Source organism: Rhinolophus sinicus, linkage group LG01 (genome assembly GCF_036562045.2).
Source record: "Rhinolophus sinicus isolate RSC01 linkage group LG01, ASM3656204v1, whole genome shotgun sequence".
In the NCBI taxonomy this organism is placed as follows: Eukaryota; Metazoa; Chordata; class Mammalia; order Chiroptera; family Rhinolophidae; genus Rhinolophus; species Rhinolophus sinicus.
The window spans coordinates 34,793,156-34,819,689 of NC_133751.1; the positions used below are offsets into that span (position 1 = coordinate 34,793,156).

General features: G+C 36.8%; 1 protein-coding gene across 6 annotated transcripts in view; it reads right to left on the reverse strand.

Annotated features, from left to right (window-relative positions):
- The window catches only part of LOC109449507 (serpin I2), a 161,162-nt gene that overhangs the window by 92,826 nt on the left and 41,802 nt on the right, over nt 1-26,534 (reverse strand). For all 6 annotated transcript variants that reach the window (XM_019735864.2, XM_074327410.1, XM_074327411.1 and 3 more), the window contains 2 exons: nt 26,357-26,505; nt 10,932-11,165 (listed from right to left, as the gene is read on the reverse strand). In XM_019735864.2, coding sequence (XP_019591423.2) covers nt 10,932-11,165; nt 26,357-26,505 — 383 coding nt within the window. The remainder of the gene's footprint in view (nt 1-10,931; nt 11,166-26,356; nt 26,506-26,534) is intronic.

The window sequence follows — 26,534 nt, forward strand, 5'->3', positions numbered from 1 at the left end:
GCCACAGGCTGTGACCACCTGTGGTCAACATACTGGCATTCAAAACACTTCCAAAATCACCAGGCACCCACAGGAACCAGGGGACAAAGTCAGAAAAATACTTCACCTTTTTTTGAATAACATGTATTTACCTTTTACCCTTGTTTTGTTCTGTGTGTCTTCATATACAATACCCTTTATAGAAAGTCTACAAAGGGGTATTATAATTCCTATTTTCTAGATAAGAAAACTATTGCTTAGAAAAATTAAATCACTTGCTCAATGCAAAGCATTGGGAACTCTAACTCTAAAACCTCACTACCTCCTATATACTAAAAAAAAAAATCTAAGAAAAACTCTACTTCAAAAATAGTTGAGATTGCATTGGACTTCCAGGTTCCAGTTCTGCACGTTTAGACGTTGTCACTCCATCTTAACAATAAGTAAAAAGCTGAACAAACTGAAATATTAACAAGCCTTCTTAGATTAATATAAGAAATAAGGTCACAGGGCAAATTGCTGCCCCCAAATCGGAAAGATCATCAGGCAACTAAAGAGAGTCACAACTTAGCCAAGCAAAGACTCATGAACTGAAAACTCACAGGAAGCAGCGCCAAGGTAAGAACACCAAAACTATGATTGACAAATTGCTGGAGGCACAAAGTGGACAAGTCTGAGAGTTAAAAATTCCAGAGGGAGCCAGGCGTAGAGGTACCCCACAATTTTATGAGTTTTATTTTGAGAATATCGACCACTGTAAATTGGTTCTCACTGTAAAATATTCAAGGAAAATTCCCTTGTGCTCCTGGCAGGGGCAGGGAAAAGAAACTATCTAGAAATATGTCAGAGTATTTTCTTCTTAACAAGGTCTGCCCTTAGGAGAAACTATGTAACCACAGCCTAATCTGCTGGGGTTTTATCAGAGCTTAACTGACCTGGATTAGGGAAATACCAAATTCAAGCTAGCTGTTGCCTTCCTGTTCTACCCAAGGGGGCGGGGGGGGGGGGGGGGCAGGGGGCACCTGAGAAGCACATGTGAAGCTCACAGTCCTGAGGTACAGGCTCACTGAAGGGCTGAGACCTAATCATAGGACGATAGAAGGCTTCCCCTCCCCCACACCTCACCACCACATTTCCAAAGGCCTATTTATAGCAGTTCTTTTTACCCAGTAGATCATGTCCAACTATGAAGAAAAAATTGCAAAACATACTAAATGAATGGTAAAAAGCATCATTTGAAGATACAGAGCAAGCATCAAACTCAGACATGATAGGGATGCTAGAATTATCAGATAAGGAATTTAAAATAACTATGATTAATATATGAAGGGCTCTAATGGGTAAAATAGATAGCATTGATTCTAAACTGATTCTGAAATTCATATAGAGAGGCTCAAGACCCATGATCCAACACAATATTGCAGGTGAAGAACAAAACCAGAAAAATGACACTACCCAACATCATAAATTACTATAAAGCTGAAATAATCAAGACAGTGTGATATTAGCAAAAGAATAGAAAATGAATCACTAGAGCAGAATAGAGAGACAAAAAAGAGACCCACATAATCAACTGATCGTTGGCAAAGAAGCAAAGGCAATAATACAATGGAGAAAAGATAGTCGGTTCAACAAACTGTGTTGGAACAACTGGACAAGCTGGACTTCATTACATTTAAATATTTCTGGTCTGCAACAGCCACTGCCAAGAGAATGAAAAGACAAGGCACAGATTGAAAGAAAATATTTCCAAAAGACACATTTGAAACACTGTTATCCAAAATATACAAAGAACTCTGAAAATCCAACAATGAGAAAATGAACAACCCATTTAAAAATGGACCCAAGATCTTGACAGACCTGATCCAAAGAAGTTAAACAAATGGCAAGTAGTGAAAGAAAAGATGTCCCACATCATGTGTCATCAGGGAGGTTCATAGTCAAACAATAATGTGATGCTACACGTTAGAATGGCATAAAACCAGACCACTGGCAACACCAAATGCTGACAAGAAAGTGCAGAAATAGGAACTCCCGTTCATTGCTGGTGGGAATGAAAAATGACACAGCTCCTTTGGAAGGCAATTGGCAATGTTTCACAAAACTAAAGATACTCTTACCATAAAATCTAGCAATCAGGCTCCTTGATATGTCCACACAAAAGCCTGCACACATGTTTATAGCAGCTTTATTCATAATTACCATACTTCGATGCAACCAATATGTTCTTCAGTAAATGAATGAATAAAACAAAAACAACTGTGGTTCATATCCATACAATGAAATATTTATTCAGTGCCAAAAAAAAAAAAAAAAAAAAGAGCTTTCAAGCCATTGAAATACATACAAGAAACGAAAATGCATAATATTGAGTGATAGAAGCCAATCTAAAAAGGCTACATACTGTATGATTCCAACTATATGACATTCTGAAAAAGACAAAACTATGCAGACAGTAAAAATATCAGAGGTAACCAGAGGTGAGAGGAGGAGGGTAGGAAGACAGGGGTGGAGCATAGAGGGTATTTAAGGCAGTGAAATTACTCTATATGGTGCTATAATGGTAGATACATGTGATTATACATTTGTCTAAATTCACAGAATGTATAACACCAAGAGTGAACCCTAATGTAAACTGTGGTTACATTTGGTGATAAGGATGTGTCAATAAAAGTTCATCAATTGTAACAAACGTAGCACTCTGGTGGGAAATATAGATATGAAGGAGGTTACGCACGTGGGAGGACAGGGGTATCTGGAATATTTCTGTACCTTCTTCTCAATTTTGTTGTGAACCTAAAAGTGCTCTTTAAAAAAAAAGAAGGTGTTTAAAAATAGCTTAGACTGTGATGATGAGAGAGGCTGCAGAAAGAGTGCTCTCCTACCCTGAAGATGGATTCGATGTGGCTTTTATGGAGAACATTTGACAGCATCTACCATGGTTACTGACATAGCCTTTGACCCCAAAATTCCAGTTCTAGGAATTTCTCCCACAGATTATTTCCTCATTCATGCTAAAATTTGTGTATTCAAGGTTAAAAACTACTACATTGTTTGCAATAGAAAAATACCAGAGTTATTCTATGTCCATAAGAACTGATTCATAAAAATTTGGTAAACCCATGTAATGGAGTACCATGCAGCCTTATAAAGAGAGAGAATACTCTTTAGGTGATGAGATAAAATGATCTTTAGGCTGTATCATTAGGAAAAAACTCAATGTACAGAGCAATGTTCCTATTTGTATAATATGCTATCATTTGTATAAAAAGCTTTTAAAATAATATGTTCTTAAATATTAATTACATATATATTTAAAAATACATATTTACTTGTGTATGAACAGAATAGCCTTTGAAGGGGGCTCAAAGAACTCTAAAACTGGTGGCCTCCAGGGAAAGAAACTGAGTAGGTAGACACAGGGGTAAGAGGAAATTTTCTCTGTATGTCCTTTTCAGTTTTGTACCACTGAAATGTGTTATTTCTTCCAAGCTCATCACATTTAAATAAACATGCATGTGCCTGCATGTGCACATGTGTGCATATATATGTTTTGCTGTAACCTTAAGACTAGGGTACTTCACATGTCTCCATCTAGTGATTAGAGCTCATAGGTTCAGGACTGATATGAAACCAAGTAAAGCCTTACGAGCAAGCTGACTAGTGAAGAAAAGCCACATCAACTGTTGGAGGGCACTTGGAACTCAGCAATAAGGCAGGCAAAGAGAAAGTTTTCATTAGTGTTCATCCAGTTCTGTTCAAGAGAAACACATTCATTTTGCCCTAAATACAAGCACTAAAGAAATATAATGTCATGTAAGGTGGAAATAAATTTCCCTCAAGCTTGTCCATTTCCCATTTCTCAGATTTTACAATTACCAAGGGAAGTATAAATTGAATAGTTTAGATTCTCAAATATCTCAATTCCAAAAAAAAAAAAAAAATGCTGTACAGAAAAGAGGACAAAAAATGTACTGTCATTAAAAAATTATGGCCCAGCTCCATTTTTCATGAATGATGTGGTATTGTTTCCTGTGATAGTGTCAGTGTTGGTCCTCAAGAAACAGTGCCACTCTGGATAAAGTGAAGAAGGTCTCATCTTCACATTTTCAAAATCAGTATCTTGTGCTGAATTATGGGAATTCTACCAAGCATCTCAGGAGTCCTGCTGGAGGCAACCATGCAACCATTGTCTGACATGTCTCTTTATGTAACCACGTATGTGATTAATATGTTTACTCTAGAGACTGGATAAAATGGTAAGATTCTGGGAGGCAATTTGTGTATCAAATTATATGCTATGCATATATTTTAACCGAGAAAGTAATTTCTAAGATCTCTAGATAGATAAAGTAATGAGCACAAACATATTTATGTACAAAAAAATTCATAATAGCAAAATTCTCATCAAGGTAAATGGATCAGCAAATGATGATACATACCTACAATGGGATACTGTGCTGTCATTTTTTACATGATGAAGTAGATCTATAATTAGGTACAAGGAAATATATTCCAATATGTTAGAGAACAAAAAAGGAGGTTACAGAACTCTATCATATAAAATAGTCTAAGCACAGAGAGGTATTTAGAACAAGGTGATATTTAGTTCTTTAATGGAACTTGACTGCATTGTTTTAATTTCTTATAATAAGTTTGCATAATGTTTTACAAAAAATTAAGTTATCTCAATAACAAAAATGGTAAATATTATTGCCTGTCAAAATTTGATGACACTTAAATACCTAGTTGACTGTAAGTGTCTTAGGTGCAAAACAAACTGAAACATTACCTATTTTACAAAAACACATCAACCTACATGATTAGGATAAGAGCCATAGTGATAACTCAGATATTTTATCTATTTCTGTTTATATCTACAAATATACTTTTTTAAGCTTTCTAAAATCCATGGGTTTTTAAGAAAAGCTTCATTTAAGAACTCAATGCAAAGGCAGTTCCTTGGAAATGCTTACAGGATATTGAGTTTCTTTGATTCTTTCAAAATTGTGCATTCCAGGGACTCCCTAATCCTGTCCCAACTTGTTCTGTGTTCTGTGCTAGCTGTGAGGGCAAGTTTTCTTTCTTTCTTTCTTTCTTTCTTTCTTTCTTTCTTTCTTTCTTTCTTTCTTTCTTTCTTTCTTTCTTTCTCTTTCTTTCTTCCTTTCTTTCTTTCTTTCTTTGTTTCTTTTTATTAAAATGTATTGGGGTGACAATCGTCAACAAAACTACATAGGTTTCAATTGTACAATTTATAATGCATCATCTATATATTGCATTATATATTCACCATCCAGTGAAAGAAAGTATGTGGTTCTTTTTAAAAGGCTTTGCATGACTTACCATCGCTTTCTTAGATTAGGAGGCCAAGAGCCAGGAAAATAAAGGAAAGTCCCAGAAATGTGCCAGTCTGTTTTTATATAGGGATTATGTTAGGTTCCCCCTTAAGTCAAATAGAATGAAATAACACTAAAGTGTCAGCAACATGTTGAAATTACAACAACAGAAGGAAAGTTTTTCACTAAATTCAGATAAAGGGAAAATCTTCAAAAAAGACACCAAACCAAAGAATCAAAGAGCAAGCATCACTGGACTGAAAAAGCATGGGTTCCTTTTGAATTTGGAATAAGAAATGACAATAATTGCCCAAATCTAGCAATTGAGTACCCATTTGGTGCTAAGAAGAGGGTTAGAAGTTATAGAAAAATACAAAAGTGGAAGATAGGATATTTCCCTTATGCTAAAACCAGAGAAGGAGAGGAAAATGTGCACTTAATTAAGTGGTTAGCAGGAAAACAACTAGAAATGTGACCAATGCTCAGAGAGGGGTGACATAGCCTGGCTGGATCTGTCCCTGGAGACTTTGGAGGCTGAGAAGACAAAAACCAAACCTTGGAACTGAATGTTTATGAGAAGGAATTGCAATGGCTGAGAAGGGACAGGACAAACAACATCCTCACCTCAACGGGTGTTCCTAAAGAGGGGCGGAGTGGGGAAGAAGCCCAATTCAGTATCCCCTCCATCTTGCTCACTCTTCCTAATGTCTGTTTACACAGGACACATGGTTAAATAAAGATTAAAGAATGCCAAGAAGTTAACAAGCAAAAGTGGTGTCATAAAGCATCAACATTCAACCTGAGAGTTACTGGGGACCTGAGAGCACCTTGCTAGGCTGATCATTTGGGAGGAAGGAGGACTGCTTCCAAAAGTCAGGCCCTAGCAAGGAATGCTGGAGAGGTACATGTTGTACCTCTGTGGAGCATAGCACAGGAAATGTCTATGCTCCACAGAAACACACATTTTTAAAAGTTAATAAACTGAAGCTTAAACATGATAAGTAATCCACCCAACATTTGAATTCTGATCTCTCTAACCCAGAGGTTCTCCAAGTTTTTGATCTTGAGGGTTTCCAGTCAAGATAGTGGAGTAGATAAACACTGTGTTGGCCTCCTTTCACAAACATATCAGAATTTCAAACAAACTACAGAACAACAATTATTGAGAATTGCCTGAAAACTAGCTGAACAGAAGTCTTATAACTAAGAATACACAGAAGAAGCCATGCCAACACTGATAAGAGATTTAGACCAGGCTAGTCCCACGCATACATATGGCAGTTGGAAAATCTAGAGGGATATTTTGGCTGTGGAGGTTCCTTCTGAGGAGTGAGGGGTCCTACACTCACATCAGGCTCCCCAGCACAGGGTTTCAGTGCCAGGAAGAGAAGTCCGCACAAATTCTGGCTATGAAAACCACTGGAGATTGTGGCTGAGTGAGATGGAGCTCCAGCACTGGGGAAGTAGCTTGAAAGCCACCAGGGACATACAGGGAGGAATTGAACTGTCTGGCTTCAGGACAGGGACTGGAAGGGCAGTTTTCTTCCAGACAGAAGTAATGGCAGAAGGCACTCTTCTTTTGTTGAGTCCTCCCTGTAGCCAGTGTGCAGACACAGGTACCCACCATATCTGAGTCTCCTTCAACCTGGCTAACACAATTCACTCCACCCTGGTGATTCTGGGGAGACCCTGTCCCACCCAATTTGCAGGCCCATCCAAGCCACTTTCAGTGGCTTTTCTGTACAAATAGCTTGTCTTGGCTCATGCTGCAGACTTTTCTAAAACCTCTCAAAAGTTCACAAACTCCAAACAAGCAGCATCTGACCTTGGTGTTTCCCATACCTCTTGCCAAGCAGGCCCAAGCCTGACACTGGCGGCAGCCAGCCCCACTTCACAGCTTAGCCTCTCCTAGGTACTTCCAAGTCCAGCACAAGTGACAACCATTTGAAGATACAACAATTTGTAGCTCATATCAAGTGGCCATGAGTAGGGCACCTACTCAGGTGACCTTAGCAGCAGGTGACCTTAGCCTGCAGCAGAGGCCCTCCCAAGAGGTCCCAGAAACAATACATTGGTGACCAGCTTCAGACCCCACCAGAGCACCACCCAACCACCTCCACAATGACACACCTAAAGGTCAGACTGGGCAGGCACCAGAGTCTCACTAAAGCAAATCCTGCTCTATAGGGCCAACCCCTGTACAACATCTCCTCCACTGTAGTCATGGCCAGTCCTCACAACCAGTGAGCTTAAGGGTCTATCCCTCCCATTCATGTGCAGATAGCAACCAAAGCTCAACTATAACTGGAGCACACAAGGAACACAACTGCAGCACCTGGCTCAGGTGACCAGCATGACTGTGCCACTTGGCCCCACAGAACAGTTAAGATATAAGGCCACTCTACCAAGAACAGGGGACAGAACACCTCTACCTAATTTATAGAAACAAAAAGAGGGAGGCAGCCAAAGTGAGGAGACAAAGAAACATGTCGCAAATGAAAGAACAGAACAAAGCTGGAGGAAAAAAGAAGAAAACTAAGCAAAATGGAGACAAGCAACCTACCAGATGCAGAGTTCAAAAACTGGTTATAGAGATGCTCAATGATCTCAGGGAGAATTTCAACAAAGAGATAAGAAATACAAAAACTGGAGATAGAAAACATAAAAAAGAACCAGCCATAAATGAAAAATACAATAACTGAAATATACATTAGAGTGAATTGACAGTGGATTAGATGGAGGAGAGTATCATATCAGTGATTTGGAAGATAAAGCAGTAGAAAACACCCAATCAGAACAACAAAAAGAAAAAAGAATTAAAAGAAAAAAAATGAGAACAGTTGAAGGGGCCTCTTGGACAATATCAAGCATACCAACATTCACACCATAGGGTTACCAGAAGGAGAAGAGAGGGAGAAAGGACTTGAAAATCTATTTGAAGAAATAATGATGAAAAACTTCCCAAAAGTGGAGAAGAAAATAGATGTACAAGCCCAGGAAGTACATAGAGTCCCAAACAAGATGAACCCAAAGAGGCCAACACCAAGACACATCACAATTAAAATGCCAAAGGTTAAAGACAAAGAGAGAATCTTAATTAAAGCAGGAAGAGAAAAGCAGTTAGTTACCTACAAGGGAGCTCCCATAAAACTGTCAGCTGATTTTTCAACATAAACATAGTAACTACTATACTGCCACCAGAGCGGGTGGCAGGAAATATTCGAAGTGATGCAAAGTGAAGACCTACAACCAAGATTACTCTACCCAGCAGGGCTATATTTAGAATCAAAGGACAGATAAAGAGCTTCCCAGATAAGAAAAAGTTAAAGGAGTTCATCACCACTAAACAAGTAGGAATCTTAAAGGGAGAAGGAGGAGGAGGAAGAGGAGGAGAAGAATATGAATAAGAAAATGGCAAATACTATGCATCTATCAGGAATTACTTTCAATGTAAAGGGAGTAAATGCTCCAATCAAAAGACATAGTGAATGACCTTCATTATCTGGTTCTAAGCTCCCTTTACTGTCTCAAGTACCACAGCATTTGCTAAGTGTTCCCACACTTAGCCACACCAGAGTGAACCTTCTCCCCATAAATACAGTATGAGTGCCCAAGCCTCTTTGCAGGTGTTCATGTTGTGCTTTCTGTCTGGAACTACTTCTTTCTCTTTTTAAAGATTCCCACTGTAGCTTTCAGGCTCTGCTGAAATGTCATCCACCAGCACCAGGCAGAACTGATCACTTTCCACGGAGAGTGCTTGGCTCTTACCTCTACTTTATTATACTGAATTACACTTGGGGATTGGTAATGTGTCTGCCTCCCCTTCTTTCTCAGCCCACAATCCTGTCACGGGCACCTACTAGCTTGAGGACCAAGAAGACGCCCTGGACCTGCACGTAAAGACCCGAGTCTCCCTGAGCTATGGGGGAAAAGAAACTGTACTGTAAGAATTAATCTTTGATTCCTCAGTCCTTGCTCCTGACATTTGTCCAAAACTGTTTTATTTGATTTGTCTAATTACTCTAAAATGATAAATATCACTGGCTGATGGAACTGTGGGTGATATTGTTTTGTTTTGTTTTTAACTTGACTGCAATACATTTTTATAATTATAAATGTAATACAATGTTAAAGTATTTCTTTATAGCTTAGCAGCTGTTAGGAAGCACTTATATATGTGATACACAGCTCTATGTGCTTTATATACATATTAATGCTTTTACTTATTTATACTATTAACAGCAAAAATAAGTAGTGCTGTGATTATTCAACTCAATCGTACAGTGATTCTTCCTACATCATATACCATATGTGCATATTCTATTGTTGCCTATTACTTACATATATTTGTGTTATATTGGCTTTATCGTCATGTCCCAAATGGGAGATTCCAGATCTTCTTTGTGTCTCATTTCCTGAATTCCTCAGTGAATATTGCTCATCTTATAGCCAGGCAATATGGGATCTTAACATCTACGCAGAAACCCAGCTTTTTAACTTTGCAGATCTCAATTAGCAAAATGTTCTCCTGGAAACAAATGTGTCTTTCAGTGGCCACCAGGGAGCCGAATTAACTGGTTGCCTTCATAAAGTTCAGTAAAACATTTACGGGGGAATGTTTCCCACAGATGGAATTCAAAATGGATTGTTTTGTAAAAGACTTTTATCTCCTAGGATAACCAGAAAACAGGATGTTTGAAGTAGTGACATGACATACTGCTCATTCCTAACAAAGAGCTTTCCACCCCTTGCACCAAATCTGAACTATTCATTTCTGTGTGACTGCAGAAGCTTCTGCAGAAGGGAAGGCAAGAATGGGTTGGAGTTATTAATTTAATTGGCTGCAAGCTGGATACTGGAGATCTGCTGGGCTGCCGCTGTGCAGTTACAGTCAGGCCTGAGGTGATCACTGCAGCAGATTGACCTTCACTGGTACCCACTCCCTGCAGGAGACCCACGGCTGGCCCTCCCTGTCCTCTAAGAAGGCGTGCGGTCCACGCACATCTCAGCTCCAGAGGAGCTGCGTGTCTTCATTGACATGCAGGTAGCGCTCCCATAAGCAAAGGCTGCAGAGTGTCATTAAAGTGGTGGGGAGACAAACAACACTTGTGCTGCATACCAAGTGGCACCACATTTAACTGAATCATTTTATTATCAGGACATTCCGGGCTGGCACTGTGAGCCACTGGTATAAAATGTGCTGGCAACACGGATCTCTGCTAATTACATTTCATGCATATTTCAGAATTTTCTGCAGGGATACAGGAAGATGGTGTTCATAAAAGAAAATTTTACAACCAGGTTGACTTGCAGTTGGCATTCCAAACTAGCAGGTAACACAGATAAGTTCAATTATGTTACCTTGCTGTGTTTGTTTTAGCTGAAATATTGCAATTCCTTGTAACTCCATCAGTGCTGCCGTGGTCACTGGCTGAAAATGAAATCATACTTCAAATCCACCTAAACACACATTACTGCAAAAAAACATGACTATTAAATCATTTCTTTCCCATGTTCCTTTTGCTATAGTTGTCCTCAGTGACCTCAGATTGAATCAAGAAAATGAGCTTCTGGATGTGGTGACGTGTTGAGAGAGTGACAGAAAAGCATCATTACCTGTTTCAAGAGCGAACTGTAAAGAACACAAGTGACGATGTTTTCATGACTTTTCACCTTCTTGCTGGCGTCCCTTTTCATTGTCAACAACGCTAGCTGGTGATTAAATGAGATGAAAAGTCGACCATGGGCTTCATCAAAGTGGAAGAGGCATCTGAAGTCCTGACTTTTGGGGAAAGAACATGTTATCCTCTGGATGGACAGCTGGTGCTGAATATCCCAGAGTCTCAAGACCTGGATGAAAAGTGACAAAGTCATATGAATATGTCAATATCATTTCTAAGCTTTTAGCCAAAATTTGTTTGTTTGTTTGTTTGTTTACCTCATCCTCGACCCCAGGCAGACAGTTGTTTCCTCCATATTGCTATAATTGTTCACATTTCTGTCATAGCACATTTATTTTGTATTTCCCTTATCCATTTAAATACCTCATCAATTGTAATCTCCTCTAGGGAAGGCATTGAGTTTTGTCTCATTCCCGGAAAAGTGCCTGACAATTAGTAGGTACCTGTGGTAGGCAGACTAATGGTCCCCAAACATGTCCAAGCCCCACCCCTGAAATGTGTCACCACATTATCTTACATGGCAAATGGGATTTTGCAAGTGTGATAAATTAAGGATTTTGAGATGGAGAGATTATCCTGGATGATTTGGGTGAGTTCAATGTAATCACAAGGGAGATCAGAGTGATGGGATGTAGAAAGGACTCTGCCTACTTTTGCTGACTTTGAAGATGGAGGAAGGGGGTCCCAAGGCAAGGCAGATGGAAAAAGCAGAGAAACAGATTCTCCCCCAATGCCCCCAGAAACAAGGACAGCTCTGCTAACATCTTGACTTTAGCCTAGTGAGACCCATGCTGGAATTCTAACCCACAGAACACAAAATCATTTTTTCCTGTTTCAAGCCAAGCTTGGCAATTTTTCACAGCAGCAACAGGAAACTAATAGAGCATCTTTCTAACTATTAAAATTGTAATACTCAATATACAATACCGATAACAAAAGATGAATACAAGTCATGTTTGACGCCTGCAGTTACAAGAGGTGCTCAAAGTGGGTAGAGTAATTTTAATACAGTCTTTTCCTTTCTTAAAATGTGCATACATTTTTTGGTAACGTGTGTGTGTGTGTGTGTGTGTGTGTGTGTGTGCATTTGGTATTAAATGAAATCAAGTTCAAATAAACCGCAGATATTAGATTCTTATTCAAACACAGACAATCAAGACACAAAAATGACACACAGATAGAATAAGACAGAGAAAAAACAGGAAAGGCAGCTTTGAAGGTGCCAAGTGTTGCTGCTGAGAATCATGGTACAGAATTAACACAGGCCAGTGAGGGACATAGAGTCAAAAGGGAGATAGTGAGAAACCCTTTCAAAAGGGGTTAGCAGGCACACTGTAGGGCGAGATTTCTTGGGTTCTAATCTTGGCTCTGTCCCTTACTGAATGGTGACCTCCAGCAAGTTGTGTCTCTGAGTTTATGATATGGTACCTTCCTCATCCAGTGCTGTGAGGATTAAATGAGAGCCCATGTCAAGCACTTACCGTGAGGACCAGCATACAATGTGTTCAATAACTATTCTTTTATTATTAAATGTATTTTAATAATAATGAAAATTGTGTAAATATTAGAATCTGAGAATGAAGACGGTTCTTTCAAATAAACTAGTCTATCTTATCCAATGTAAGAACTATTTCTAAATTATCTATTTAAAATAGAACTCTGTTTAATATACCACTACGTGTTTATGATTTCATAAGGAAGGCGACTCTGTAGTTCTTAACCTATTTTACATCAAATATTCCTTTGGGGAAAAAAAAATCTGTTGAAAATGATGGTCTGTCCCTTCCCCCTAAATGTATATACCCATAAAAGGACATGATTTTCTATATAATTTTGGAGGTATACAAATATGTGCAGACCCCCCAAATCCATAGGATAGGAATTTCTACAGTAATTGTTTAAATATGTTCAGCCAAAGACATCCTCTCTATCTCGTTTCTTACATCTATATAAATCTCTTCTTACACCTCTGGCCAGGTTAAATGATCCCAGTTCCTTCAGTCATCATGCTATCAATTTGTAGATCCCATTCCACCATGGCAGCCTCTTGATAATCTCACTTTGTTTTCACTTTCTCTCCAAGGGAGGATGGTCATTCAAGATCTTGTTTACTTTTAAAAATCATAGTAAGATATGTCCATGGTATAAAATCCAATAGCACTGAAAGGCTTTTTTCCCAGCCCAGCCCTCTGAACCTCAAGACACACTCCTGGGAGACAGCCTTCTTTCAATCTTTCTGGGTTATGGTTTTCTTCATGACACCAACTAATAGCACTGTGTGTGTGTGTGTGTGTGTGTGTGTGTGTGTGTGTGTGTGTGTGTAAATAACATATATTAATCACATACCTAATGACTCTCTACTCTAAAAGGAAAGGAGTTATTTAACACTACTTTTTTTTCCTTTATTTCCCCATTCCTCTCAATCTGAGCATTTTATTTTTTAGCCCTATTGGTTATTATAATTTAAAATAACATATTTACAAATTAATTAATGCACTTTAAATTTAAGACAGTATCTCTCAACTCACCAATATGTACAATGAATACCTTAGGGTCCTCAAGGATTTGTGTTAAGCAATGTGCTCAGAATAAAGCCAATATTTCAGGTGGTTCTCACAACAGTTACAGATGCTGTGACTTCTGAAAGGCAGTCTATTTCTACATTAACTGATTAAGCCACTCCATCATACCTTTCACTTACCTGGAGGCCCTAACCAAGCAAAACCCTAGATAATGAGATCTCTACCATCCGGTCTTCAAAAATCTGATGTTTGAAGCTAGGGTTGGGAGTTTTCCTACTTCTGATTTAGAGTTACAGTGTGACAATATAATTTCAAATTGCAATTCAATTATATTGACAATCCTTCCCTGATTTGTGCACACATTTCATTTAACACAGTTGATGGTTGATGATGGTCAATATATATACAAATATATATATATATATATATATATATACACACAAATATATATATATACACAAATATATATATATACACAAATATATATATATATATACACAAATATATATATATATATATATATATATATATATATATATATATATATATATATATATGATCTGTTGAAGATTGTAGCTCACCTAATAACTATGTTGTTATCCAGTTTAATTGGTGAAAAAATTAGGTAGGACAAATCCAAGAATATAGCACTCCCATAAAAAACTTGCCTCACTTCTACATGGTTATTCATCTAATTGTAGATCTTATATAATCTACAATGAAATTTTATGAGACGTTTTCAAATATCTCGCAGAAATAATTATGCTTATAGGGTAACCTCTCCATCTACCAAAAATCTTAAACTGACCTAGTTAATCCCTACCAGATAAACAGCATTACTAATCCCTCTAACCCCCAAAATATACATTTATAAAATAAATTGGGTTTTCTTGGAAAGAACTTATTATGTAATTCATGCTCGTTCTTAATCATTACTAGATTATTTTTATTTAAAATATTCTGGAAACTCTCCAGAAAATGTTTATCCTTAGGAATATGGATTCTACAAAAACCAAGACTTGCAAGTAGATTTCAATGTTTTCAAAATATAAACAGAATTGATAAATGGTTATTTTGCATGTTAAAGCCATAAAATTAGACACATCTAGATCATTTGCAAACACTCATATTACTTATGATAGTCTTGGCTTTGTTGTCCAAAATACTGTCTTGTTTAGTATGGACTCTGTTCTAAAAAACAAAAACTAACTTCATATCTGAATAATAATCTGGGGCATACTTGAGTATAGAGTAACAATAACTCAACAGGATTACTGGGCTATAATTTTCCCAGAATCATTTTCTACTGTGTTGTTTAAATAATTTATATTGTCTTCCATATTTCATTGACATTTAGTCATATAAATTAAAGGAAAAATTTAAAGCAGATGAATGACAACCTCTCTACTCTATGACAGGTTATTTCTTGCTTCTAGCAATTAAAATTAGAAATATTTTTATCAGAATGTGTATATTCATTTTTTCTTAAAATACATTTGTATAGTTCTTCCCTTTCTTCCTCTGGAGAACTCTCTAGATTAACGATCCTATTAAGTCCACCTTCTATCTTTAATTCTCTCATTTTTCTGTCTGCTAAGAATCAAAGCCACAGCGTTGATAAACTGCATTTAACAGTGTTCCAGCATTCTCCTAGATATCGTGTCATAATATGTGACCCGACATAAGGTTTTCAATTTTCACTATACAACTATATTCGATTCCAGTGGGTCTTAACTTTGACATTAGCAACACCTATGGTGCTTTAGAAATTGCCTATGCTTGGACCTTTTTCGCAGGGAAATTAAATTGGAATCTCTGAAGATTAGGCTAAGATAGATACAGATATAGATGATATAGATATAAATATATATCCAGGGGTGCCAAATATATATATACATGACTTGTAGTCATTTTTTGTTATCAATATATATTGAGTATTACAATTTTAATATAGCTTTTTTCATTTCTTAAAATGTGTATACATTTTTTTGGCAACCTCTGGATATATATATATATATACATCCTTTCTCGCTGCTGCCTGCCAGAGATGAACAGAATGATTTCACAAAAGCATAATGAAATTGTACCAAGTAAATAATTAATAAATAATTTAGTAAATAAATAAATAACACTTGCCTTTTATCCTATCAATATTACATTTACAAATGGATAACTTCATGGATAAGATAGGTGCATGAATAGATGTACTCATAGATAAATAATCTGTTTTCAGTGCACTTTTTAAAACCAAACATTATTTACATGTTAGCAACATGTCCAAATTTAATTCAAAGTAGTTAGGTGAAAAAAATTCATAATTCCCCAATAATAACCGAAGAGTGAGGGAAAAGTAGAAAACAAATTCAGATGACTATATGGAAATGAGACTTGTTTGGTTTCATCAAACATTTACTACTAACTCCTGCCATCCTGTAGAAGATGGATATTAAATGACAATGAGGAGAGGGGGAGAGAGAGAGAGAGAGAGAGAGAGAGAGAGAGAGAGAGAGAGAGAGAGAGAGAGAGAAATGCATCCCTAAGGGATTTTGAGAAAAACACTGCACCAGCTCAGTTCTCAGGGGGTAATCCACAAAAATGGATAGCCTACTTGCAAATCATAGGATAACAAGAACTGAGGGCATTGGCTTTCCTGAATATACGTTTATGTATTAACAAGCCTATTTATTTAGAATTTAAGCCTTTGGATAAGAAAAACATAGTCAGTGACTATTTAAAGGCAATTTTATTTGACATGGTATATGCTGGTACTACTTCAGCTAATGTATTTATCTTAAAGTCATATAGCAAATCTTTCTTTAAAAAATATTTTGACCATTTTTTCAAATACTGAAGTCAAATAAAATATTAGGCAGAAATTAAAATCTTCTCTTGTGCTATTCATCTTTAAATTATCATAGCCATTATTCTTCCTTCTTTTTGTTCATTCTTTTTGACAAAAATGAGAAAAGATATTAAGCTCTAAGACTCAGATTTTTATGATGTGTCTGTTTGTGTATTCTGTCATTGACTTTGAAAAAGTCAAAATGTTTTTTAATATTGTGAATTGTTCTGCAGAAACCTCATTGATTTCCCAGCTCGAATTTGGCAATAATTTTAACTAATACCAGCATTTTATTTCAGGTGTTTTCTTTTTTTAGAACAAAAGTTCCTTTGAGGAATTTTTAAATTTCAATTAAGTTGATTTTTTGCCCTTCTCATTACTCGCATAACAATGAAAAAGATAACAGATTGTTTTCCTGGTTTTTAAAAAGATTTCTAACTTTGCCTTTCAAAGATCACAGTTTCTCTTTTATTTTACAAAGTAAATTTAAACACTTTGGTTTCTTTCTTTTTTCTTTCTTTGTACTCAATATTTATACTAACAACAGCTTTAAAGGAAATAAGTAAAAAATAGCTAGAACAAAGGAACTCTAGTTCAAGTATCATTGCAGGCTAGGCTTTTGTAGGGGGCCTTCCTGCTTCAAAGAAACACAGTTCTGAATAAAACATAAATCTGTTGACTCGCTGGGCCTTCAGGGAGTGGGGACAATCTCCACCAGTCTAAAAGAAGAAAGAAAGGAAAAGAAACAAACTTAAGATGGAGACAGTGAACAGTAGGCATGAAAGCAGAGACTACAGTCAGGAGCCTAAGCCTTGGACCAGCAGCAAGATGGAGGCACTGAGGCGAGACTGTTCAATTAAACTGGACAACAGAAAAGGAGAATACTGTATCCTCAGGACAGTGTTTTCCTCATTTCTGCCCTGCAAAACAAATAAAAATCTTCTCTGGAGGGAAACATCTTCAATTTAGTTGCTCAGAATGCCTATAATTTAGAAACAGCAAGAAACAAGGTAACGGTAAAAAATAACCAAATATAAAAGGTAACAAGTCACCATGAGGGAAAATAACCAAAACAGCAAATATCAGATTTAGATCACCAAGGACTCCAGATCTTGGAATTATTAGATAAGAATATAAAACAATGAATATGAAATTAAAGAGCTAAAAGTCAAATTCCCTCAAATGAGCAAACTACAAAAAACTATCCAAAATTACCAGTTTGTTACAAAATTTTAAATAAAAAAGGAATTCCAGCCAAGATGGCAGAGTAGGTAAACGCTGTGCTTACCTTCTCTCAGGACCATATGAAAAATATAACTAAACTACAAAACAACAACCATAGAGAATCACCTGAAATATTGCTGCACCAAAGTCCTATAATTAAGGACATACAGAAGAAGTCACTTTGAGACTGGTAGAAGGGGTGGTCCCACACCTGCATGTGAACATTAAAATGGGGAGGGATAGCTCAGCTGCAGAGGCCCCCTCAAAGGAGCAAGGGGTCCCAGTGCCATACCAGGCTCCACAGCTCAGGGTTCCAGTGCCAGGGAAAGAAGTCCCCATAATTTCTGGCTGTGAAAACCAGTGACGATAGTGGCTAAGTGAGATGGGGGCAGCTGGAGTTTCAGTTGCTCCTCTTAAAGGGACTACACATTGGCCTCCTCTTTGATAGAATCACTGGCTCTGAGCTCCAGTGCTGGGGCAGCAGCTAGAAAGGCACCAGGGACATACAGGGTATGTGTGTGGGGCAGGGGGCAGAAGCGGGGGATTGGTAACTAAGTTGTCTGACTTCAGGAAGAGAGCTGGAGGGACAGTTTTCTCCCAGACGGAGGAACTGGCAGAGGCCATTGTTTCTTTGTTAAGCCCTCCCCCTTCCTGGCATTCAGACACAGGTGGCTGCCATATCTGATTCTCCATCAAGCTGGCTGACACCATTGGTCCATCATTCCCTGGTGATTTTGACACCCCACCCCACGCAACTTTCAGGTACACCCAAGTTGCTGCCAGTGGATTCTTCATACAAACCACCTGACTTGGCTCATGCTGCAGACTATCCTAAAATCTTTCAAAGCCTCACAAAACCCAGACAAGCTTCAGCATGTCCCATACCTCTGGTTGAGCATCCCTAAGACCAGCACTAGTGGCAGCTGGCCTTGGTTCACGGCTTGACCTTTCAAGGTACTTCCAAGCATGGCACAGGTAACCGTCATCTGTGGATGGCTTTGTGGCTCCTACCAGGTGGCCCCAAGTGGGGCACAAGCTGCATCTGAACGTGACCTGGAGCAGGTCACCTCCAAGGTGGCCCTGGGATTGGTGCATCCAGTGGCCAGCTTCAAAACAAGCTGGACCATCACCCAGTCACTTCCAAGAAAGACACACCTCAGGGGCAGATTGGGCAGGCACCAGAACCCTGCTGAGGCCCCGCTCTGTAGGGTCAGCCCCTGCACCACAACTCCTCCACTGTAGTCATGGCCAGTCCACACAACCAATGAGACTGAGGGTCAATCTCTCCCACTGATATTCAAACAGCAAGTAAGGCTCAACTACAAGAGGAGGGCACACACAACCCACATAAGAGACAGAACAGGAGTGCGCAGCTCAGGTGACCAGGAAGTCTACATACCCTACAGCACACCAACTACATAAGGCCACCCTACTAAGACCAGGAGATATAGCAGCCCTACCTAATACATAGAAACAAACACAGGGTGGCAGCCAAAATGGGGAAACAAAGAAACATGTCCCTGTTTCTCAAAAGCACAAAGTTCCTGAAAAAATGTTTTACAAAATGGAGAAAAGCAATCTATCAGATGCAGAGTTCCAAAAACTGATTATAAGAATGCTCAATGATCTCAGGGAGAACTTCAACAAAGAGACAGGAAACATAAATATGGAGATAGAAAACATAAAAGAGAACCAGTTAGAAATAAATAATACAAGAACAAATAAAGACTACATTACAGGGAATCAACAGTAGACTAGATAAAGCGGAGGATCAAATTAGACATTTAGAAGGTAATGTAGCAGGAAACACCCAAACAGAACAACAAAAAGAAAAAAAGAATCTTAAAAACATGAGAGTTTAAGGGACTTTTGGGACAACAGAAAGCATACAACATTCGCATATAGGGGTACCAGAAGGAGAAGAGAGGGAGCAAGGAATTGAAAACCTATTTGAAGAAATAATACTGCAAACTTCTGTAACCTGGAGAAGGAAATAGATATACAAGCCCAGGAAACACAGAGTCCCAAACAAGATGAACCCAAAGAGGCCAGCACCAAGAGACATCATAATTAAATTGCCAAAGGTTAAAGACAAAGAGAGAATCTTAAAAGCAAGAGCTTGGCATGTAATATTCAAGTGATGAAGAGCAAGGACCTACAACCAAGATTACTCTACCCAGCAAAGCCATCATTTGGAATTGAAGGACAGTTTAAGAGCTTCTCAAGGGAAAAAAATTAGGGGAGTTCATCACCACCAAACCAGTATTACAAGGAATCTTAGAGGGACTTCTTCAAAAAATAAAAAAATATGAATAATAAAATGGCAATCACTACATACCAATCAATAACTACTTTCAGTGTAAATGGATTAAACGCTGCAATCAAAAGATGGGGGGGGTAAATGGATAAGAAAACAAGACACTCATACATGTTGCCTACAAGAGACTCACTTCGGATCAAAAGACATAGATAGAATGAACGTAAAGGGATGGAAAAAGATATCCCATGAAAATGGAAACAAACAAACAAACAAAAACAAAAAATAAAAGAAAAATCTAGAATAGCAATACTTATACCAGACAAAATAGACTTTAAAACAAAGACTATAACAAGAAGCAAAGAAGGACCTAGTAATTTCACTTATGGGTATTTATCTGAAGAAACTCAAAATGCTACTTTGAGGGGACATACTCATCCATATGTTCATTGCAGCATTATTTTCAATAGCCAAGATATGAAGGCAACCTGGGTGTTCCTGAATGGGTAAAGAAGAGGTGGTACATACCGAGGGTGCCAAAAAAATGTGTACACATGACCTGCATTCATCTTTTGTTATTGGTATATATTGAGTACTACAATTTTAATATAGTTTTCTTCCTTTCTTAAAATGTGTATACATTTTTTGGGCACCCTCTGTATATACAATGGAATAGTACTTGGCTATACAAATAATGAAATCTTGCCATCTGAAACAGCATGGATGGACCTAAATGGTATTGTGTTGAGTGTAGTAAGTCAGACAACGAAAGTCAAATGTCATATGATTTCACTCATAAATGGAATCTAAAGAACAAAATAAACAAACAAAGAGAACAGAAGTAAACTCATAGATACAGATAACACTTTGATGGTTGCTAAGTGGGAGGGGCATTGGAGGGAGGTAGGTGAAAAATGGGAAGGGATTAAGAAGTACAAATTTGTTGTTACACAGTAGTCATGGGGATGTAGAAAACAGCATAAGGAATATAGTCAATAACATTGCAATAACTATGTATGGTATCTGATGGGTAGTAGATTTATTGGGGTGTCAGATGGGAGGGTGTTTGGGGGCAGGGTAAAAAGATGAAGGTATTAAGAAACACAGTTGGTAGTCACAAAATAGTCATGGGGATGTAAAGTAAAGCATAATGAATATAATCAATAATATGGTAATAACTATATGCAGTACCAGGTTGGTACTAGTCAGAAGGGTCACTTTGCAAATTATATAAACGTCTAACCACTATACTGTACACCTGAAATTAATATAAAAAAATATTGAATGCCAACTGTAATTGAAAATTTAAAAAGGAGGGAAAAGATAAACGGTAATAAGAGGTTCAAAGTTCCAGGTATAAAACAAATAAGTCTTGGGGATGCAATGTACAGCATAGGGAATACAGTAAATAATATTGTGATAGTATAGTACAGTGTCAGATGGTTCCTGGACTTATCATGGTGATCAATTATTGAGGTATATAAATGTTGAACAACTATCGTGGACACCTGAAACTAATATAATATTGTATGTTAGCTATATTTTAATAATTTTTTTTAAGAAAATAATTTTAAAAAAATAAAAAACTATGTTAAAATTAAAAACTTAATGCATGGTTTTACAGAAAGAAGACACACACCACCATTAGAAACACCACCATTAAAGGTGAGAATATGATTACATGATCAGGGTGTCTCCTAAAATATGGAGGAAAAACTTGAACAAGGAATGGGGAAGAAATCTGTGCATAAAATTTTTCTGAAAAACAGCTATAAGAATGAATAAATTGGTAAATACAGGATGTGCTTTCTCAATATTTTAAAGATGTCAAATATCAAATTCAATGAAATTCCAACTTAAATATTAATATGATTTTTTCATGGAACATACATATTGGTCTTAAAATTTACTTGGAAGAATAAAATGTCACAATATAGTTAAAATTAAAAAACAAACAAACAAACAAAAAGCAGAAACAGGAGTTGCCTTACCAGTTATTAAAATATACAATAAAGCTATGGTTAAGCAGTATTATATTAGTGTAGGGAAAGACAAGTAGACTAATGGAAAGAATAAAGCATCCTGAAACAAATTCATGTATATACAGTAATTCAAATGATGAAACCAATGGCATTTCAAACTGAGATAGGAAAATTATTCAAAAAGTAATGAGAGAGACAAATTATTCAAAAGTAAGAGAGAGAAATTATTCAAAAAGTAATTTTGGATATCCATTGGTAGAAAATAAAAACTTTACACAAAAATAAACTGCAAAATCAAATGCAAAAAAAAAAACAAAAAACCCACAATCCTACAATATACAAAGTACTAGTGGAAAATAGACTATTTTTATAAAGATGAGATATGGAAGACATTCCTAGGATAGACATGAAATTCAAAGCCATAAAAAAGAAGTCATTTCTTAGATTCAACTTCATAAAAATTAAAAGTTTTTTAATGGGAAAAATGATATAAACAAACATAAAGATTTCTGCTTGAAAGAGATATGTGCATCACATATAATAAACAAAGGATAATCAAAATATTTTTCAAACAACAAATCAATATGAAAAAGACAGTCTAGTTAAAGATAAAGGGCATGATCAGATAGTGCACAAAGAGCATGGAATGCAAATGGCCAATACATATCTGAAAAAATAATTCATCCTAATGTTTTGTCCATCAGGTTCACAAACAGGTGAACAAAATAATGGTACTGACTGTAGACAAGAACATGGGGAAACAGGTACCTTTATACACCTCTGATGAGTAAGTATTTCCAATTGGTACAACAGTTGTGAATTGAAATCAGCAATATTTACACAAATTGTTTAAGAAATGCATCCCTGTTGACTTAATAGCATCACTTCTAGGAACTCCTCACAAAGATATTTACTTATGAGGTCTTAGTGGGGTGTGTGTGTGTGTGTGTGTGAGAGATAGTTGGTTTATAAAGATAAAAAATTACACAGTATATTTTTCCTAAGTAGGTGATTGACCATCTATACTATAAATTACTATGTAGCAGGTAAAAATTCAGGTCTATGTATACTCACATGGGAAGATCTCCAGGAGAGATTACTTAGAGAAAAACAAATTGCAGAAAAATACGATGTGTGTGATACTGTTTACCAGAAAACTACTAATAATACCTACTGTATTTGTACACACACTTAGAATGGCATATACAGTTATATATTATTAAAAATCATATATTATCACATAATAAAATATTAGGTAATGATAAAACAATATGAGAAGATACACATTAACTATTAATAGCTATTTGGGGGAAAGGAGTTGATTTGAAGGGGAAATGAGCAAGAACAATATTCCCTTCTTGTATTACGTGTTTTTCATTTGTAATTTTTAGGGGGGGCATTAATCCATGTATTTACATAATTAAAACATAATACGCTCAAGAGGGAACTTGAGGAGTGCAGAGAATAGAGAAGGGAAAAGAAGACAAACAGGTAAGAAGGAGGCATGGACAGGAAAGTCTGACTTTGTAGTTTCCTTACAACCTTGGGTCTACAAGGCAGAAACCATGCTCTGAGCAAAATCAGAAACTCAAACAAAGGATTAAGTTACAAACTGATCTGATTCTATAGTCAACACAGGATTAGTAGCCCAGGAAAGAGGAGCTAAGAGCAATAGAAAAGCCTAATCAGGTTCACTGGTTAGAATATCAACCCCCAGTAGAAAGAGTTCCCCTAGGCTGTGAAATCCTTTTACTTCCCATGGCGATTCCTCCTTCAAATAACCAAGTTGCTGGCTTCCTGCAGGGCACTGCCTGATATCAGTGACTGCCATCCTATGAGACAGTTTAGGAATCCAAAGCAAAATGCAATCAGACAATTAGCATGATACCAAAGTCTATAGGAATAAACTTTGTGCCTATCCATCACTGGAAAGTGGCAATAGTACAGTCTTCCAAAAGAGAACTGCTTTCAGATTACTTCTGGAGGAAATTATTTAGATCTAAATTGCTTTGGTCTGAGAATCCTCTAATTTAGCAACTCATTGACCAAAACATGATTCGATCAAACGCTCTTTTTAAAAAAAGGATGCCTCCTTTCATTTTTCCTGTTCCCTAACTTACCCTCAGTCCTCTAAAATATCCAAAATAATTTTATGTCAATAAAGCAGAGGTTAACCTGGTAGCAGAAAGCCCTGCTGTTTGTTGTGAAGACATGAAAACCTTGATTATTATGCATTCATTGAAGTGAAATGGATTTAGACTAATGTGAAAGACAGCACAACAAGCTTTATTTAATGTAATGGTTTAGAAATCAAAGTAAAAATAGAATAATAAAAGTGTTTTGGAAGAGGCCAGGTAGTCTTAACACTGATAATAGCTGTACACAATCAATTCAGACTGTAAAGACATTTTTTCACTTGCTTTTAAATTTATAAAACCTTTCAGAGAACTCTGCGATGATTAAAAAAAACTAGTATTTATTTCATTTTTATGTTTGATAGGGATTTGTTCATTTAACTACTAAACAAATTTATTAGTTCCTCAAGATTTATTGAAGACTTACTATGTGTATGGCACAATGCAAAAAAGACATAATCCCTAACTTCACAAGTCCTATCAGTTAGTTGACAGTTACACTATTTTATACATTATATTCAGCATGTGATTAATGTACATTAATATGTGCTAGGTCCTGGGAAACACAAAAATGAGTTCAACAAATAATCTTTGCCTTTAAGCCCTCAAAATCTAGTGAAAGATACAATGTATGTATACAACTTTGAGTATAGAAATCAGATTATGTGCAATTCAATAATGGCAGTTAGAACAAAGTGCTAAAAGATCTCAAAAAATAAAGCAACTAACTTTGACTAGGGCATCAAAAAAAAAAATACGGTTTTGCTCTTGTGTTTCTTTAGTACTTGAGATTCATGGTAATGTGTCTTCACTTAAAGCTCCCAACAAATAACTATTGAACAAATACTACAAGGTGCCAAGCAGTGTGATAACATACAAGGTAAAAAAGATGCTGACTCTACTTAAGGAAGCAAACTAACAATTTTAGTACAACATGGCACGAGCTCTAAAAGAGCAACACACAGGGGCAACGGGAGTGCAGAGAAAGAAACACCTACGTGTGCATGAAAGGCTCCCAAAAGTCTGAGACTTCCAGGATCAATGGGCATTTGCCGATTGATCATGGAGGAGAGGGGCCTGAAGGCAGAAGCAAGAGCATGTTGCAAAGTCATGAGATAGCGTGGTGAAAACAGCCAGTAGTTTGATGTGACTGAAGCATTAAATGAATGGAAAAGAAAAGTGGGAAGTGAAGTGGGACAGGTAGACCAGGGGAGGACTTTGTATAAAAGGTTAAGAATTTTAGAACTGATATTTAAACTGAGGGCAAAGATGAGGAACTGAAGAAGTTTTCATACAAACTACTTATTTAGCAGAATGGAGGGCAGACCAGTCTGAAAGTAGGGATATGTGTTTGGAAACCTTTGCAGGTATTTCAGGCAAAAGCTTATGAATTATAGCAGTGGCAGCTGAGAGGGAGAGGTAAGGCTGATAAACATATTTTGATGGTAGAATCCACAGGAATTACAAGTTGATTGGTGAAGTTCAAGGGAAAGAGAGAAGATTTATGGGATAAGTGTACAGCAAAGTTTGGCAAGACTTATGTGGGTGGGGTAAGTCCAAGGAGTTGAAGATGAATTTCTATTTAATTTTTACATATACATGTATCATTTTATAATAAAACAAAAAGTAGGATTCACTGAAAGAGTCTTAGAAGCTGTCCCCAATAACCTATTGCCCACCCTTTTTCTCTTCACAATCAAGTGTCTTGAAATCTATCACATGTTAACTGGCATTATATAAAATGGGAGTTTTACTGAGGTGACAAGATTCTTAAAGACTAAGAAATTTTCCTAAAGAGATATAAGTAATAAATAACACGGTCACAATTCAATCTGTTTCTAGTACCATGTTTTTTCTACCGTATTTGAAATATCCCATCAATATCATCAAATAGAAATAGACTGTTATACTTAATTGAAATGTTCTTAATGTACTTGATACTCTTCATTGATTTATTACTTGATTTATTACTTACTGAGTCTCTTCAATATCAAAGCAACAACAGCTATTAATAATTGTTTGTGTCTGTTCTGTATCTTACAAAAGTAATATTTCCTCATCCTCATTTTCTTCTCTATTGAATTAGTGAGAACTTTTGAAACTCTCAAGATGTGAGCTATTAAGAGCTTAATAATAAGGATTAAATTCATGAATACATAGTTTGGAAAAAAAATTAATGAAATACTTTGTCCAGCTGCCCTGGATTATTGTTAAGGGACCATCAATATCTTTTCCAAATATAGATTTCCAAAGACATCAATATCTTTCCCAAATACAGATTTCCAAAGACATAGTAGTTAGCCAGCATATTTTTAAAATCTAGACCATCTCTCAGATCAAAGATAGGTTTAGGTAGAACTGGAGAGGCAGAACTAAATAAATGCACAATGTTACTTACTTTATCTTTGGAGAAACTGAAAAGTTGTTTCCTTGCAGCAAAGAATTGGACAGCTATTACACTGGCTGAGTGACCCCAAAGAACACCAACCGGCTTAGACACAACATAGGGGTTCCAAAGGCAAACTTTATTGTCAATGCCAGCAGTTGCTAATCAGAATTAGAAAGAAAAAAATGTG